This window comes from Sturnus vulgaris, chromosome Z (assembly GCF_052056855.1).
Source record: "Sturnus vulgaris isolate bStuVul1 chromosome Z, bStuVul1.hap1, whole genome shotgun sequence".
Classification (NCBI taxonomy): Eukaryota; Metazoa; Chordata; class Aves; order Passeriformes; family Sturnidae; genus Sturnus; species Sturnus vulgaris.
The window spans coordinates 58,943,707-58,958,695 of record NC_142283.1 but is presented as its reverse complement, the minus strand read 5'-3'; the positions used below and the strand labels follow the sequence as shown (position 1 = coordinate 58,958,695).

The window sequence follows — 14,989 nt, the reverse complement described above, 5'->3', positions numbered from 1 at the left end:
AACATATCATGAAACATCTGGTATTCAAATTATAACACTGAGATTTTTGTTCAAAAATGTTAAGAATAAAACTTTTTTGAGAAAATAAGTATTTGATCATTGAAAGTAAAAGCTAAGCCTGGGGCTAACTCAACTAGTGGAGAGATGTTACTGCTCATGGGCCATATATTTCCTTTTGTGCATTAGTAGTATGTTGCCACATGACTTGTAGGTTAGCAGTACAACCTAAGTGAAATGCAAGGACAATGCAATTCTTGAAATCGGGTGATTTCGAATCTTTTAAATTATGGCAGTGCAGATGCATTTTAATGTGCTCTTAAAGGTGTTGCTAACAGTTGCAGGAAGGTGGTACCCTCCATTACCCACCTCCTAACGTCTGTTAAGGTTGTTTTTAAAAAGGCTGGTAAATGATGTGCCATTGTTTCCTCAAATCAGAATAATTTGGAAGTGTTTTCTGCTCTCCTGTGCCACTGACTCTAGAGGATATTGGAGAGACAGAAGACTCTTTAAAAGGCTGTAGAACAGTGCTATGAAAAAACATAGTATCATCCGAGAGATGAGTTTTTAGAAGCTGGTTTTAGTCCAGACTTTCACCTTAATTTTACATGCTTTTCTCCTAATGGCTTTGTGATCAGGGTGTTGACATGTTAAGGCTAAAAAAAGTAATTCTAGAATCTTCAAAATTAACATTCATTTCTGTGAAGTTGATAAACATTTTCATTTTTAACTTTTGTTCACTTGGGTTAGGAAACATTTCCATCTTTATGTAGTTGAAAGTGTTGCTTATTGTTTCTAGTCCCTGACATCTGTGTTCTTGATTTGAAAATGGCAGAAGAATGGGGGAAAGGTACATTTGTAAGAATTCTAAAGTGCATCTTTCAGTTGCATAGTGCCCTTTAGGAGTTCATGACCTGCAAAGGAAGTCAGTTTATTGCTTTGAAATGTTTTATGAAAAAATGTACAAAAATCATTCTGCTGTTTACCAGCAGCTTCAGAATGCATGCTTTCTACATGAAACATAGATTTGAACTACTATTAAATACATTTGTGTACTAAAAGATGTTTTAAAGTGGACTAAGTTTTAATAATGGTCATCGTCACAGTGTTCTGCTGCTGTATTTATGCTCAGCGAGCTAACAATCTATGGCAGTCTTAGACAATAGTAGCAGTAATACTGTACATTAGTAGGACCAAGATAATTTCAAAAGTTGATGAGAAAAAGTTACATACCTAATTTGCCACATAGTTAAAGGCATTAACCATGGCCACAGCTACTGCCTACATCCAGTGTCTGTGTCTGTACAGTGGGGTCTTCATTAGAAGCATTCATAAGGTGAGGTTTTTGACTGCAGCATACTGTGCTTGGTGTTGCTTGCATTGCTCTGAGCAGTGTGGACGGGATCAAGAAGTGTGTTTCTTCTTGCAATTGTGAAAAGAAATGTCATTGTGAAGGATGAATATGTCATTTGACACCACAAATTTTGTTTCTTGAGTCAAAAAAATAGAAATGTGCTTTTAAATTTAAACAAGTAAACTGAAGGTAATTGGTTATAAATAAACCTCTGTTGCTTAACAGACTACTAACTAGTGCATGATATTTTTTTCTTGTTTTTTAAGGATGGAAAACAAAGCTTAAGGAAAACAAAACACACAAAAACTGTGTTAGCTGAACATGGCCTCAGGTCAGCTGTAATTTTTTGCAGTCTAAGGACTATGGATTTGTTTAGGTTAAAATATTATGTTTATAATTAAATGAAACTTGGAGAAAATTGACACAGCAATATTATGTATAAGAGATGTAGTGTGGTACACAAGAGATTCTTCTCTTGCATTGAGGAAGTGCTGATACAGATATCTACGTGCAGTGAGTTCAGTGCTTATTTCAGGCTTTTGTCCTTGAGAGTGGTCTACTGTGCATTAGGATCATCCTGATGGAAACCAAAATAATGTGTTGCATTCTTCAACAACAATGTAGTAGATGAGATTCAAATATAGTTGTATGAAGGTGGCAAAGATGTAATTTGCATTTCGACATTCAGAAATACCTGTCCTGGATTTTGAATAAAGTGTATTAAAGGCAGAATTCACTTTGGCTTTTGGGTAATACTGTGTAGAAGTGTTTTAATTATATTATACACATATCCTGACAGATTATGTCTTTTTCTGGGAAAAAAATTTGAGCTAGATGTTTCCATTGTAAAGAACCAATATGCAGGAGTTGTTATAGTATAAATCTAACTGTAATAGTATACGTTATGGCCAGTAGAGTTCAGTATGTTTTCACTTTAGAGGTCTCTAGAGTACTGGCTGTATGCCAAAACTCAAAATAATATACTAGAAACCATTTGTAGGAACTTCTTTGAAGTCATTTAGACTCAATGCCAAAATCTATATTAATCCTTCTCAGCAATGTCCACTATTTCAAATTCATAATTAGGATGCAAGGTGAGGCTGACACTTTACTCTGTTTTTCTAACTCCTAAACTATTTCAGGTAATCATAGAATCAAAGAATCATTGAGGTTGAAAAAGACCATAGAGTCCAATTGCAAACCTAACACTGCTGAGGCCACCACTAAACCATGTCCTGAAGTGTAGTTCTCAGCCTTCGCAGGTCAGTGGAAGAATGGAATCACTAGATTGAAGTAAATTACTTGGTTTTGTATTGGGAGAATGCCTTTTCCTTGAAACACCTAATGACTAAGTGTTTCATGCTGCTTGATGAAAGTCTCACATATGCATCAGCCACCAGACCATCTGCTTTTCACCTAATGGAAGCATACACAGGAAAAAGGATAGAAAATCTTGAGGTCTCCCATACACAGATAGGAACTTCGCCAGTTTAAGTGTAGGAATTTTCTGTTAGTGTTGCTACAAAACAAATTTTCCTTGGTAATTATTTAAGCCCTTTTTATAGTCCACTAATGATCCCAGCAGACCTTCTGCGGGAGAATATGTACTTCTGAATTTATACCAAGGTTTGTGTACCATAATTATGTGACTGTCTTTAGCCCTTTTCTTCATAATAGCTTGTTTAATAACTCTGACTTAATTTTGAGAATATTCCCATTTTGTTGCTACTGAACTTCTTTCTTATATGGCATTTTAAAAAATTTTACTAATATTTTCATTGGATTATTCATGTGATTCATTATGCTCAGCAGAGGAAAAAGGCAAAGATGCCAATTTTCAAAAAAAGCCAGGTGTTATTGTAATACAAAGGTTTAGGCTCTATTATTACTTAGGCAAAATGCAAGCTGGCTTCACTGGCCCCCAGTTACACAGAGCAGGTGCATACTCCCTTTTGAAAGTTCTTGATTAGTCTGGTATGGAACTACTAGAGTTTTCTGCTTTTCGTGAACTCCAGATTAAGGCCCAATTCTGATTCCTTTATATGATGTAGTCATTTTTATGCTCAAAGAGCAATACTTTGTATTGATACGGAGTAACTGCAATTCTGTATAGTTGATTCTATTTTAAGAAAACCATGAGAAAAATGTGAGGGGTATAAAAGTATTAGAAAACAGATAATTTAGTACTATTGAAGATTTTGACCATCTCTAGCCTGTATCTGTGAGGAGGTGGAAAGCCTGTGGGGGCAGGTCAGAGACTGAGGCAGCAAAGGGAACCTTGTGTCTGGGGTCTGCTACAGCTGCCAGAGCAAGGGAAGCCCATTGACCAGACCTTCCCGCTCCAGCCACAGGAGACATTGTGCCTGCAGGGTCTTGTCCTGCAGGGGGAACTCAACCACCCCAGCAGCTGTTGGGAAAGGAGCTTGGAGGGCTGTAGGCAATGCAGGAGCCTCCTGGAATGCGTGGAGGAGACTTCTGAGCCAGGTTATAGACAGCCCTGCGAGGGAATTCGTTGGAGGATCTCTTGGTCACCAGTGCAAGTGAGCAAACTGGGACACCAAGAGTGGAGACAGCCTGGGCTGCAGGGATCATGCATGGCTGGAGTGTGCAGTCCTGATGGATAGGGGTCGGGGTAAGGGGTTAAAGTCCACATTGGGAACCTAGTCAGTGGGATCCCCTGACAGACTGCCCTCAGGGACAAGGGAGTAGAAGAGAGCTGGCAGATCTTTAAGCAACTCTTCCACAGAGAGCAAGAGCACCTGAAAGTACCCAAGGAGATGCATCCCAGAGTCCTGAGGGAATTGCCTGATGTAGTTGCCAAGCCACTCTCCATGACATTTGAAAAGTCACAGCACTCAGGGCAAGTCCCAAGTGACTGGAAAAGGCAAAACGTGGTAGTCATTTTTAAGAAGGGTGGAAAGGAGGACCCTGGGAGCTACAGCCTTGACAGCCTTCTGTGCCTGGGAAGGTGATGGAACAGATCCTCCTAGAGGCTGTGCTAAGGCACATGAGGACAGGCAGGTGATTTGGGACAGCCAGCATGGCTGCAGGAAGGGCAGGTCCTGTCTGACCAAGCCAATGGCTTTCTATAATGGGGTGGCTGCATCAGTGGGTAGGGAAGGGTTACAGATACCATTTTTCTGGACTTCTGTAAAGCCTTTGACACTGCAAGTCCACTGCAAGTGGGAGAAGCTGGGATAAGGGGAGAAGACTGGGATAATGGAAGTACCATCATAAGGGGGAAGGCTGAGATGAAGTGGGGTGTGGGGATCAGATGGGCTTCAGGCATGAAATGGGATAAGGGGACTAGTGGGATTGCCCTGTGTATTTGGGCCCCCTTCATCCTGCCCTCCTGTTCTCCCTATTTTGCCTCCCCCTCTGTCTAACTGAAGAGATGTATTTGATGGGTGGACTGCTAGGTGGATAAGAAAGTTTTTGAATGGCCACATGCAGGGGCTGGTGTTCAGCATCTCAGAGTCCTGATGGACATCACTGACAAAGTGTTGTCACTCAGGGACCATTATTACTTAGTGTCTTCATTAATGAGAAAGACAAAGGGATCAAGTGCACCCTCAGCAAATGCACAGATGACACCAAGTGAAGTGGTACAGTTGCCACATCTGAAAGACAGGATGCCATCCAGAGGCACATGGACAAGTTCTGGGAGGGAGCCCATGGGACTCTCATGCAGTTTACTAAGGCAAATTGTAAGGTGCTGCACCTGGGTCAGAGCAAGCCTGGTACCAGCACAGGATGGGGATGGACAGATCAGAGCAGCCCTGCCCAGAAGGCCTTGGGGGTGCTGTGGCTGAGAGGCTGGACATGACCCAGCCATGGGCACTCCCAGCCCAGAGAGCCAAACGTGTGCTGGGCTGCATCCAGAGCAGTGTGGGCAGCAGGGCAGGGAGGGGATTCTGCCCCTCTGCTCTGCTGAGACCCCACCTGCAGGGCTGCATCCAGCTCTGGGCTCCCGGCACAGGAAGGACATGGACCTGCTGGAGGGAGTCCAGAGGAGAGACCAAGGTGATCAGAGGGATGGAGCACCTCTCCTATGAAGATGGGCTGAGAGAAGTGCTTGAAAGGCTTGAAAAGAGAAAGCTTTGTGGCTTAATTGCAGCCTTCTGGTACCTAAATGAAGCCTACTAGAAAGATGGAGAGGGACTTTATACAAAAGCATGCAGTGAGCGGACAAGGGGAATGGATTCAAACTGAAAAAAGGCAGGTTTAGATTAGCTATTGGGGAGAAATTCTGTTCTGTGAGGGTGGTGAGGCACTGGAACAGGTTGTCCAGTCAAGTTGTGAATCCCGCATCCCTGGTAGTGTTCAAGGCCAAGTTGGATGGAGCTCTCAGCAACCTGACCTAGTGAAAGGTGTGCCTGCCCATGGCAGGCATGTTAGAACTTGATGATCTTTATGATCCCTTCCAACTCAAGCCATTCTATGATTACCTTGAGTACATGATTCTTCTTGAAGGATGATTTGAGTCAGAAATCAGAAATTATTTAATCAGAAACAGAAATATTACAGTTTAAAAAAAGGCAGAGAAACAATTAGTTTTGGTATCTTTACAGAGACAGACTGTGAGCAGCATAATAAAAGTGGTCCTTTTTTGAGATCCATCTCTGGGTGGTTTAAAAATCACTGGAAGCTATTTGAGCAGTTTTGAGTTTTATTTATTTTTATTTTTCTTGCAAGGTTTTGGAGATAAAAGTATTAATCTATCAATATCAAAATTAAGCAAGAATTTTTGGAACTCATTTTATAATGTCTGAAATTGTCTGAAACCATTAATGGTTTAAAGATATGATCACTAATATGGTAATTTTCAATTAGCCTCATTGACATGTTAATAATTAAGGGAAGTGTGGAGCCTAAAAGTGGTGACAATGCAAAAAGAAGGGAGTTAGGATGTATTAGAAATTGAAGGTGTTCCTAGCAGACATGGCTTTTAGAAGGTATTTAGTAGATGTAGAGCAATTAAATGCACCTTTGGTAAAAAGTGTTTTCCAGAATTCAACATATGACCTTGAGTGTCTGTATGTCTAGATAAATTAGCCCAAATTAAATGACAGTATGCAGTTGCTCTTCTTAGATTGTACAAAATTACTTGCTTGTTTAGTTTTCTTGCTCCCTGTGAGGGGGATTCTGTCATTACTTCGGCAGTCCATATTATCGTGACTTAGCTGTGCTGTAATGTTGGGATTTCCAACAGCCTCTTGAAATAATGCAGAGACTAAGATGCTGACATTTTTTGCTTCCACTTTGTTTTACCTTTTTATGAATTAATAATTATTTTTGTAAGAGCTGTATAAGGGAGACATTGCCTTGTGACTGTGAGTAATATATAACTGTTAACTGAGCAAAAGATCACATTTCCCGCCAGTAGCCAACTTTTGTTTTTCTGTTTTTCCATCTTTCTCCTAATACTATAAAATTATAGTTAAGTTGCTCTCATGGCTTCAGTTGAAAGATCATGTAAATGTGACTTGTCTGTGTGTGATAGCCCTTCTCTTATCTGTTGCAGAGTAACTGGAGCGTAGCCTCACCGTGAGTGTGAGAGAGGTTATAGCTCTCACAGTTCAGTAGGTAATTCTTGGATTTTGTCATGGATGTTGCCAGTAGGAGAATTACTTGCATTAAATGATGTAGTCCACTGCTTTAACAGAATGTAAATTAGAGAAATAAAATTATAATTTTTCTTACCCTTAGAGAAAAGTATTTTTTTCCAATAATACATGTTTTATCCAAACATATATACATTTATGAACTAGAATCAAGAATTAGTCTGTTCATTTTTGCAGGATTTTTAAACTGAAGAACAAATACAAAAGAAAACAAACAGAATTTTATGTCTTTAGTAATAACAGTTTTAATAGTAAAAATGCTTCTTTAAGGTCCCTCCCAGCCCAAACCATTCTGATTCTTTGTGACTTCATGGTACTTTGGACAGGAATGTGTGTCCGCTTCTCTTTTCTGTAGTAGATTTAATAAACCATGTAGTATTTTTTATTTTATATAATTATGGAAAATAGTTTTTTGTATCAATGTACGCTTAATTACTGAGAAGTTACTGAGCTGGCAAAAAGAAACATGTTCATATTGGAAGGATTCAGTGGTTTGTAACTAGTCAGGTCAGTTGTGATAAAGAAAGCCACAACTACTACCATCAGTGATCTTAACACTTTTCCCATTTTTTCCCCATGATTAAAGGAGAGGGGGCAAAATCCTAATGTTGCTCTTGTCCTCATGCATGAGCTAGTTTAAAAATACTTGCAGTTCTTTTAGGGTCATGAATTATCTTTCAACATGTGCAGTCTGCCTTCTGGCCAGTGTGACTGGTACCAAGACACTGTAACAATACAGTATTAGTATGGAGTCCTTACATGTGGTTGCTTTCAGTCAAAATGGGGTGGGAGGGCAGTTAATATTTTCTTTTTTTTTTTAACTCTCTTTCTAAACAGCTGTATAAAAAAAAGTTTTGCAAGTTTAATCTTAATAATCTAAACCCAAAAAAGCAGACATGCTCTGTCATAAAATAACTATTAGTGACTAGTTTGTATCCTATAAATCTAACTTGAGTTGATAATATGGTCCATTACCAGCTAACTGCACAGAGTATTTTTCATTTTACACTCTTCAGTTACTTTTTAGTGAAGTGTTAAAAAATATGAAGCTTTTCTCCTCTCTAAAATTGCACGCTGTCTGTCTGTTATTAGGGAGATAACAGCTCTTATAAATGTTTCAGTAAGCGTTAAGTAGACAGTTATGTGCACTCTCATTCCACGCTTATTTGCTTACTGTAATAAACTGATAAAATATGTGTGGTTTGTCTCTGTGTATCTGCAGGCATCACGAGTCACATAGATTTCCTTTAGAAATAATGTTGTGTCTGCAGAATTGATTGGTTATTTTCATAAACCATCCAAAGGTACACAAACGACTTCTATTATTTAAACATATGCTATGTAAGATTTGTAGGAGATTATCTCCTGGTTAGTAGATGCTTCTTGTTCTGTTAACTCTGTGTGGTTTTATTTTAACCCCAGAGTGATTGCAGGTACCTGCCCCATGGGTTCTGTCATAACTGCATTAAAAATATTAGAATTAAAACAAAGAACTGTTTACCAGACTGATGTAACTGTTAAATACACCGCATTACAGTCACATCAGCCTTTGTCAACTCAAAATCCTTGCTAGCAAGTAGAGGCTTTGAAAATTCCAATTTTCCAGAATTAAATTGCTTTGTTCAACATACATATGTTTTATTTATTTCTAGTACTGCCACATTAAGTGCAAGTGAAAATTAATGTTCTGTACAAAGAAAGATGACTTAAATATAATGTCATTACTCTGAGTGTCCTTTGCATTTTTGCTGCTATGTATAGTATGATGTTGAAAATTAAAGTGAATGGGCTCACTAGCTTTTTATTACTGAAACAGGAAGTAATGCTGAAGAGGGCATAGGCATAGATTAAAGCCTCTAAAAATCAAGGAAAGGATTCAGTAAAACTTGAATCAGTGTTACAATTTAAGAATAGTGAGGTTTTTTTCTCTATGTGTATGCATTTTAGATTAGCTCATCCTGGGTGCCATCATGGAGCACATGGAACACTACCATGTCGTAGGGGCAGGCACAACATAGGAAAAGGCACACTACATTTCAGAAGGCTAATATTCCATTTATTACAACAGCATGCTGTCTTTTATACACTCTACAAAGTTTCCACTTTTTTCATTGGCTACAATAGATCAACATAACATTGATTGGTGCAAAGCCACCTGCGCCTCTGTTTTCCACAAAACTTCTCTAAAAATACTTTCCCAGCTCAAGTTTTCTTCTTGCTTATCTTTTTCTTCTTCTTCTTTTCTTGATCTCCAGGCCAACGACCTTAGTCAAAGAATACTTCTCAAAACAAACCTCATTCATTAACCCTATCTTGCCCACAGACCAGCTGTGGCTCCTACTATACAGCCAGGGGATCTGGCCCAGCCAGCACAGGTTTGTAAAGGGCAAAGATCCAAAAAGGCTGAGACCAATGGTGTGAGATTCAACAAGACGCGGTGCTGGCTCCTGCCCTTGGGTCACAGCAACCCCAGGCAGTGCCACAGGCTGGGACAGAGTGGCTGGAAAGGACCTGGGGGTGCTGGTGACATTGACTGAACATGAGCCAGGGTGTGCCCAGGTGGCCAAGAAGGCCAATGGCATCTGGGCTGGATCAGCAATAGTGTGGCCAGCAGGAGAAGGGCAGGGATTGTCCCCCTGTGCTGGGCACTGGTAAGGCTGCACCTCAAATCCTGTGTCCAGTTTTGGGCTCTTCACTACAGGAAGGTCATTCTGGTGTTGGAGTGAGTCCAGAGAAGAGCAGTGGAGCTGGGGTGGGGTCTGGAGCACAAGACCAGTAAGGAAAAGCTGAGGGAGCTGGGGGTGTTTATCCTAGAGAAAAGGAAGTTCAGGAGGGACCTTATCACTCTCTACAGCTGCTTGAGAGTGTAGCCAGGTGGCCTCTTCTCCCAGGTAAATGATAGAACAAGAGGAAATGGCCTCCAGTTGTGCCAGGGGAGGTTTAAGTTGGGTGTTAGGAAAAAATTCCTTCACTGAAAGAATTATCAGGTGTTGGAATGGACTGGCCAGGGAAGGCTCACCATTCTTGAGAGTCTTCAGAAAGCATTTGAGTGTGACATGTAGGAACATGGTTTACTGAAGATGGAAGGACTGGGTAAACAGACACAGCCATTAGAGATTGGACACAGAACTTAGACATCTTTTCCAATCTCAATGGATCAATGATTCTGAAGAATCTACATAATGGACTTCTGACTACTTTTTATATTTTCATTCCTGTTAATAAATATTATTAATAAAGCCAGCCATAAGTGAACACAAAGAAGCTAGTGTACTTCAAAATACTTGTATTAACATGAATTAAACATATATCCTAAACCTGTTAATGTAAAATGGGAGAACCATTTCATGAAGTAAGTATTCCATTACGCAACATGCTAATTTGAGTGCTAATAACCTCTTACCGTTATTGTCTCTTTCTGTGTACCAATAAGATTTTCAAAGCATGTCCTTTATTACTTCTTGACAACTGAGGGGGTTTTTTTTGAGAGTTTAATTGTCAGTTATTTCTAGAAAATTAAGCAGATTATTAATCTGTGAAAGTTTGTGACTTACTATTCAAAGATGTTTTGAATTTTCAGTAACTGAGAAGGTCCATAAAAATTATATCTTTTCCATTCATTTTGTGTTAACTGTAAGTCTGGTCATGTGATGTCACAGATCATTATTTTATAAATATAATTTAAAGTAACCCTGATCTTTCCTTAAGACTTGTGTAAAGATTTCAAATTCTCTTGTCTGCATATTTCTGTATAAGCCTTACTTTTGTATATTTGAGCTCATGATTTTCTTGTCAGCAATATCTGTGAATTTGTTTGCACGTTAAATGTCTCTTTTCATGCTTCTTATGCAGGATAGAATGGACTGAAACATCCTTGGGATTTTTCTTATTGCTTGTAGTAGCAAGACTATTTAAAAAGTGTCAGCATCCATCTGTTCTATATAACTATGTTTTTACTATTTCACCAGTGAAATTGTGTTAGACAACATTTTTTGTGTTTTTAACAAGAGAAACAGAAGACAATTTCTCACTATACTTTCACCTTACATAATGAGCTTGGGAATGCCCTTGAATTCTGATGCATAGAATGTTTCTTGTTGGAAAAAACATAACTAATTAACTGTAACTCTTAAAAAATGTGATAATTTGATAGCTAACTGTAAAGCTAAAAGTTTGAAAACAGATTTATAGTGGAAAGTGAGACGGGTACAACAACGGTCTTTTCAGCACCGGAAATGTTTTTATCTCTATATTATCTGTAAATTATTTGTTATTTGGTATCTATTACTGCACTTTGCATATGCATTTCAATATGTCCTTACATATTTCTGTTTCTGGTTCAGTAAAATTCCAACCCCAAAGTAGGTGTTCTAAATGAGTAAAAAATGCAATATTCAATTTTTACTGTTCTTGACTTACAGCATGTGCCAACTAGTGTGTTATACTTAACAGGTCACTACGCAGGTCTCTGTGCCAACAAAAACACATGAGCTGCTCCATCGAATGAGTGGGAAAGGATTAGCAGCTCATTATCACTTCTCCAGACAGCCAGGCATTCTTGGCGATCATATGGTACCTGTGCAAGTGACAGTAACAAACACAACTGATCAGAAGATAGAGAATATTCACATTGGCGAGAAGAAATTACCTCCAGGCATGAGGATGCACGAGTTTAATCCAATAGGTAACCATAACCTACGTTAAAAAAACCAGACTCCTAATCTTCAGAAAAATTTCAAATACAAGTGTTTTTGCATAGTTCCATGCATACTCACATATGTGTGTGTGGTGGGTGGGGGTAGATATACATACACACACACTCAACAGCTATCCACTTGTTGGGACAAAATCTTTCTGCATCCCTACAAACTTTGATTCTTTTACAGTCTTCTTTTAGATGGGCTATTGTGGGCTTCTATTAGGAATGAGGTTTTGATTTTTATATTCACTATTATTTTCTTATGAAGCTTTAAATAAATCTGTAAATGTATAATTTTTATTGGTGACTCAGAGCATAGTCATTTTTTCATTGTAAGCTTATGGCAGTAGAGTGGAAGTGTATGTTTTAGTTTTGCTTCTGTATACCATAGTTCCACAAAGTGTCTGCTTAGACTAGATAAAAATTAATGTGTAGTCAGACCTGACCTAAATTGTTTTACTTTCTACTTTATAATCAGAAAGATTTTTTGCTAAATTTCTGTGGAAAAGCGTATAAAACTTGAGAAAGAACACAGATCACAGCAAGTTTTTTTCAAACGTAATACCTATGCACGCAACCTGTTTTCTTTTCTCAACAGTTCTTTATTTTAGGACATTGTGGTATAGTCAGAAGGAAAGGAAGTGTCTAAGTCTCATAATACAAATTCTTCTGCTTCAGTGAGCTACATTATTATGTGAATATGTATCATGATAAAAGAATATAGGAGCATGTTCTTAAAGCACAACAGTAAACTAAAGAGTATTGTTTGTCTTAGTTTGTATTAAATGGCTCTAAACTATTGAAATATTTTTTTTAGCATAGAAAAGATGATACAGATTTACACCAAATACCTACAAAAGCAATTTTCCAGTGCTTTAGTTTATTTCAGAGTTAAAATTAATAATAATAACTGTTTGCATCTTGGTAATGATACATACTTGATCAAGGCAGTTAGTTTTAGAACCCTATTAATAGTTTTTATTTTTTAAGTGAACGTTTTACTGCTTATTCTTCAAAATAAGTCCAGGTCAGAATTGAGATGTCAAGTTAGTTTTGCCCGTGAGCTTTATTTTATCTCCCTGCCTGTAAACCTTTGAAGAAATAAAGCACAAAGGCTTACAGTAGAAATATTAAAAATCAGATCAGGAGATGCTATACCCACAAAAACAGTCATTTAGCAGTAGCATTCATTTGTCTTGCATAAAAACATGGGGGAAAAAAAAGTGGAATTAATAAATTATCCACTTCAGGTTCCTTGAGTTCCACCAAATAATCCTACCCTTCAAAGTATTTATTTCCCCAAGAAAGACATTGTGGTGTCTGTCCTGCAAAGCTGTTGGTTTCTTCTGCAGAAAATAAGCTATTAATCATCTGTGGTTCTTCCAAAAATGTTATTTCTTTTGCTTGAATGGAATTGTCTGTATTCTTGTCATTTTATGTAGAACTAAGCCTATACACCCAGTTCTTACTACATTTTGTGTTTCCAACTTTTGGAAAAACACATCCTGTAATTTACCCAGCAGACCCAGCGGAAGAAGTGTCAGTGTAGACAGGTATTCCTGCTGGAGGATAAGTCTAGTTTTGCCTCAGTCACTTAATTGTCCTGATTCATCCAGTAGAAATGATTCAAATTATTTCACCCAAGTCCCTGTGCACAACATTTTCTTGTTCCTAAATGTGTTTGAAACTCCCTTTGAAAACATTAAGCTCAAAGACTTTGAAGTTGATTCTGAATTTGAGCTGGAGCCTGTAATCTTTCAATTCTTTAAGCAGACTCCTTGGAATACTTCGTTTTTTATTCACTTACTAGTGTTAGTTTAGACTTTAGTCAGCAGCATTAACTTCATCTTTTCTGTATTTTTACAAACTTAATCTTGAAATAGTTATATTTCGTTACATTTTGTCATGGAACAGCTTTCTACTTTCAGTTCCTGAAAAGTATCAGGTACAATATGAATAATCTGGAAATCAGATGTTGTAATCTTGAGAAGACAGTCTGCTTCAGTGCTTGTTTTTTACTTATGTAAAGAAAGAGCTTACAAGGAAAAGCCTTTAACGAAAGCTTTATCTCTACAACGTTAGGGAAATAGTGTAGTGATTTAGCCAAGAATCTGAGAATGAGTATGTCTCCTGATACCTTCACGCCTGGAGTGTCTCGGTCCACACTGCTTGTATAGCACAAAGTGATCTTCCGTTTAGTGTTCATAATCTTTCTTCTTTCAACTAATGCAAGTTGAATATTGAGACACAAGTAAACCCACAGTAATTATGAAATTGTTTAAGCTTATTTTCCGTTACGGTGTGTATTAATGTAGATTTTATTTGTTGTGTTTTGCTATTTACTAACTAAATCTGCAAACCAGTGTTACTGAAAATGAAATCTCAGTGCTGGATCTGTGCACAATTAAAAGGATGTCACTTCGATATATTTTTTTTCTGTAAATAATTTTCCTTTCCTTGCTTTTCTAATACAAGGCCTGATTTTGTTGAGGGGGCTCTAAGACTGAAATGGCAACATTTCATGTGCGCATTGACTGTGTGAGAGGGGCAATCCAGGATGCTTAAATGTGCAAGTGTGACATTTGGGTGATAACTACTTGTAATAAAATTACAGCTATTGGATTTTTTCTTGCAGACCTTTTTGGGTGTTTTAATTCTGTGAAGTTTGGGGGGTTGAATTTTCAGATGCCTTGCATGTGTGTTTTACTTGTTAAAAATCTCTTCATGCAGAGTGCCTTGAACCAGGAGGATCCCTTACTGCTACAATGGGTATTGACTTCTGTGATTCTACCCAGACAGCCAGTTTCCAGTTATGGTAAGTTCTTGGGAGGGGAAGAGTAATTTTTTGTTCCTGGAAGGTAAGAGTTCATTGGAAATCTACTTAGTGGTATCACACTTGCTGTTTTATTAAATATTCAAAGAATTGAACAAAATTTGCAACATGATATATATCCAAAATATTTTAAGAGAAACAACACATTCTTAGTGTTCAGTTTTACTTTTAGAAGCTTTACTTTTTTGTCCCACTCTTCTTGGGATTCTTCTTATTAACACCATCTTGAAAGGAGCAATCATGTCTGACTATTCTGCTGTAGTGTTTTGTGTGTGTTCTTCCTAGTAAAAAAGGGCACAAAAAAAATCAAAATGGTACATAGGGTGAGCAGTTTTACTGCCCAAAGTCTTGATTATGGCTGCTGTGGTCGCTATAATGTGACTGCCTGAAAACCACCCCAAAATTTGGCCGCCAAATAAATTTATTCCTCATGCAGTAGATTCTTTTTAATCGATATTGAGAATGAAATCAAGTAACTGCTG

The 14,989-nt window shown here is 38.1% G+C and overlaps 1 protein-coding gene across 10 annotated transcripts in view; it reads left to right on the top strand.

Moving 5' to 3' along the window:
• AP3B1 (adaptor related protein complex 3 subunit beta 1) overlaps nucleotides 1-14,989 on the top strand; it is a 147,477-nt gene that overhangs the window by 105,455 nt on the left and 27,033 nt on the right. For all 10 annotated transcript variants that reach the window (XR_015799586.1, XR_015799585.1, XM_014889596.2 and 7 more), the window contains exons 23-24: nucleotides 11,428-11,659; nucleotides 14,405-14,489. Coding sequence is in view for 8 of the 10 variants with exons in the window: in XM_014889596.2 (XP_014745082.1) it covers nucleotides 11,428-11,659; nucleotides 14,405-14,489 (317 nt within the window). In the remaining 2 variants the exon portion in view is untranslated. The remainder of the gene's footprint in view (nucleotides 1-11,427; nucleotides 11,660-14,404; nucleotides 14,490-14,989) is intronic.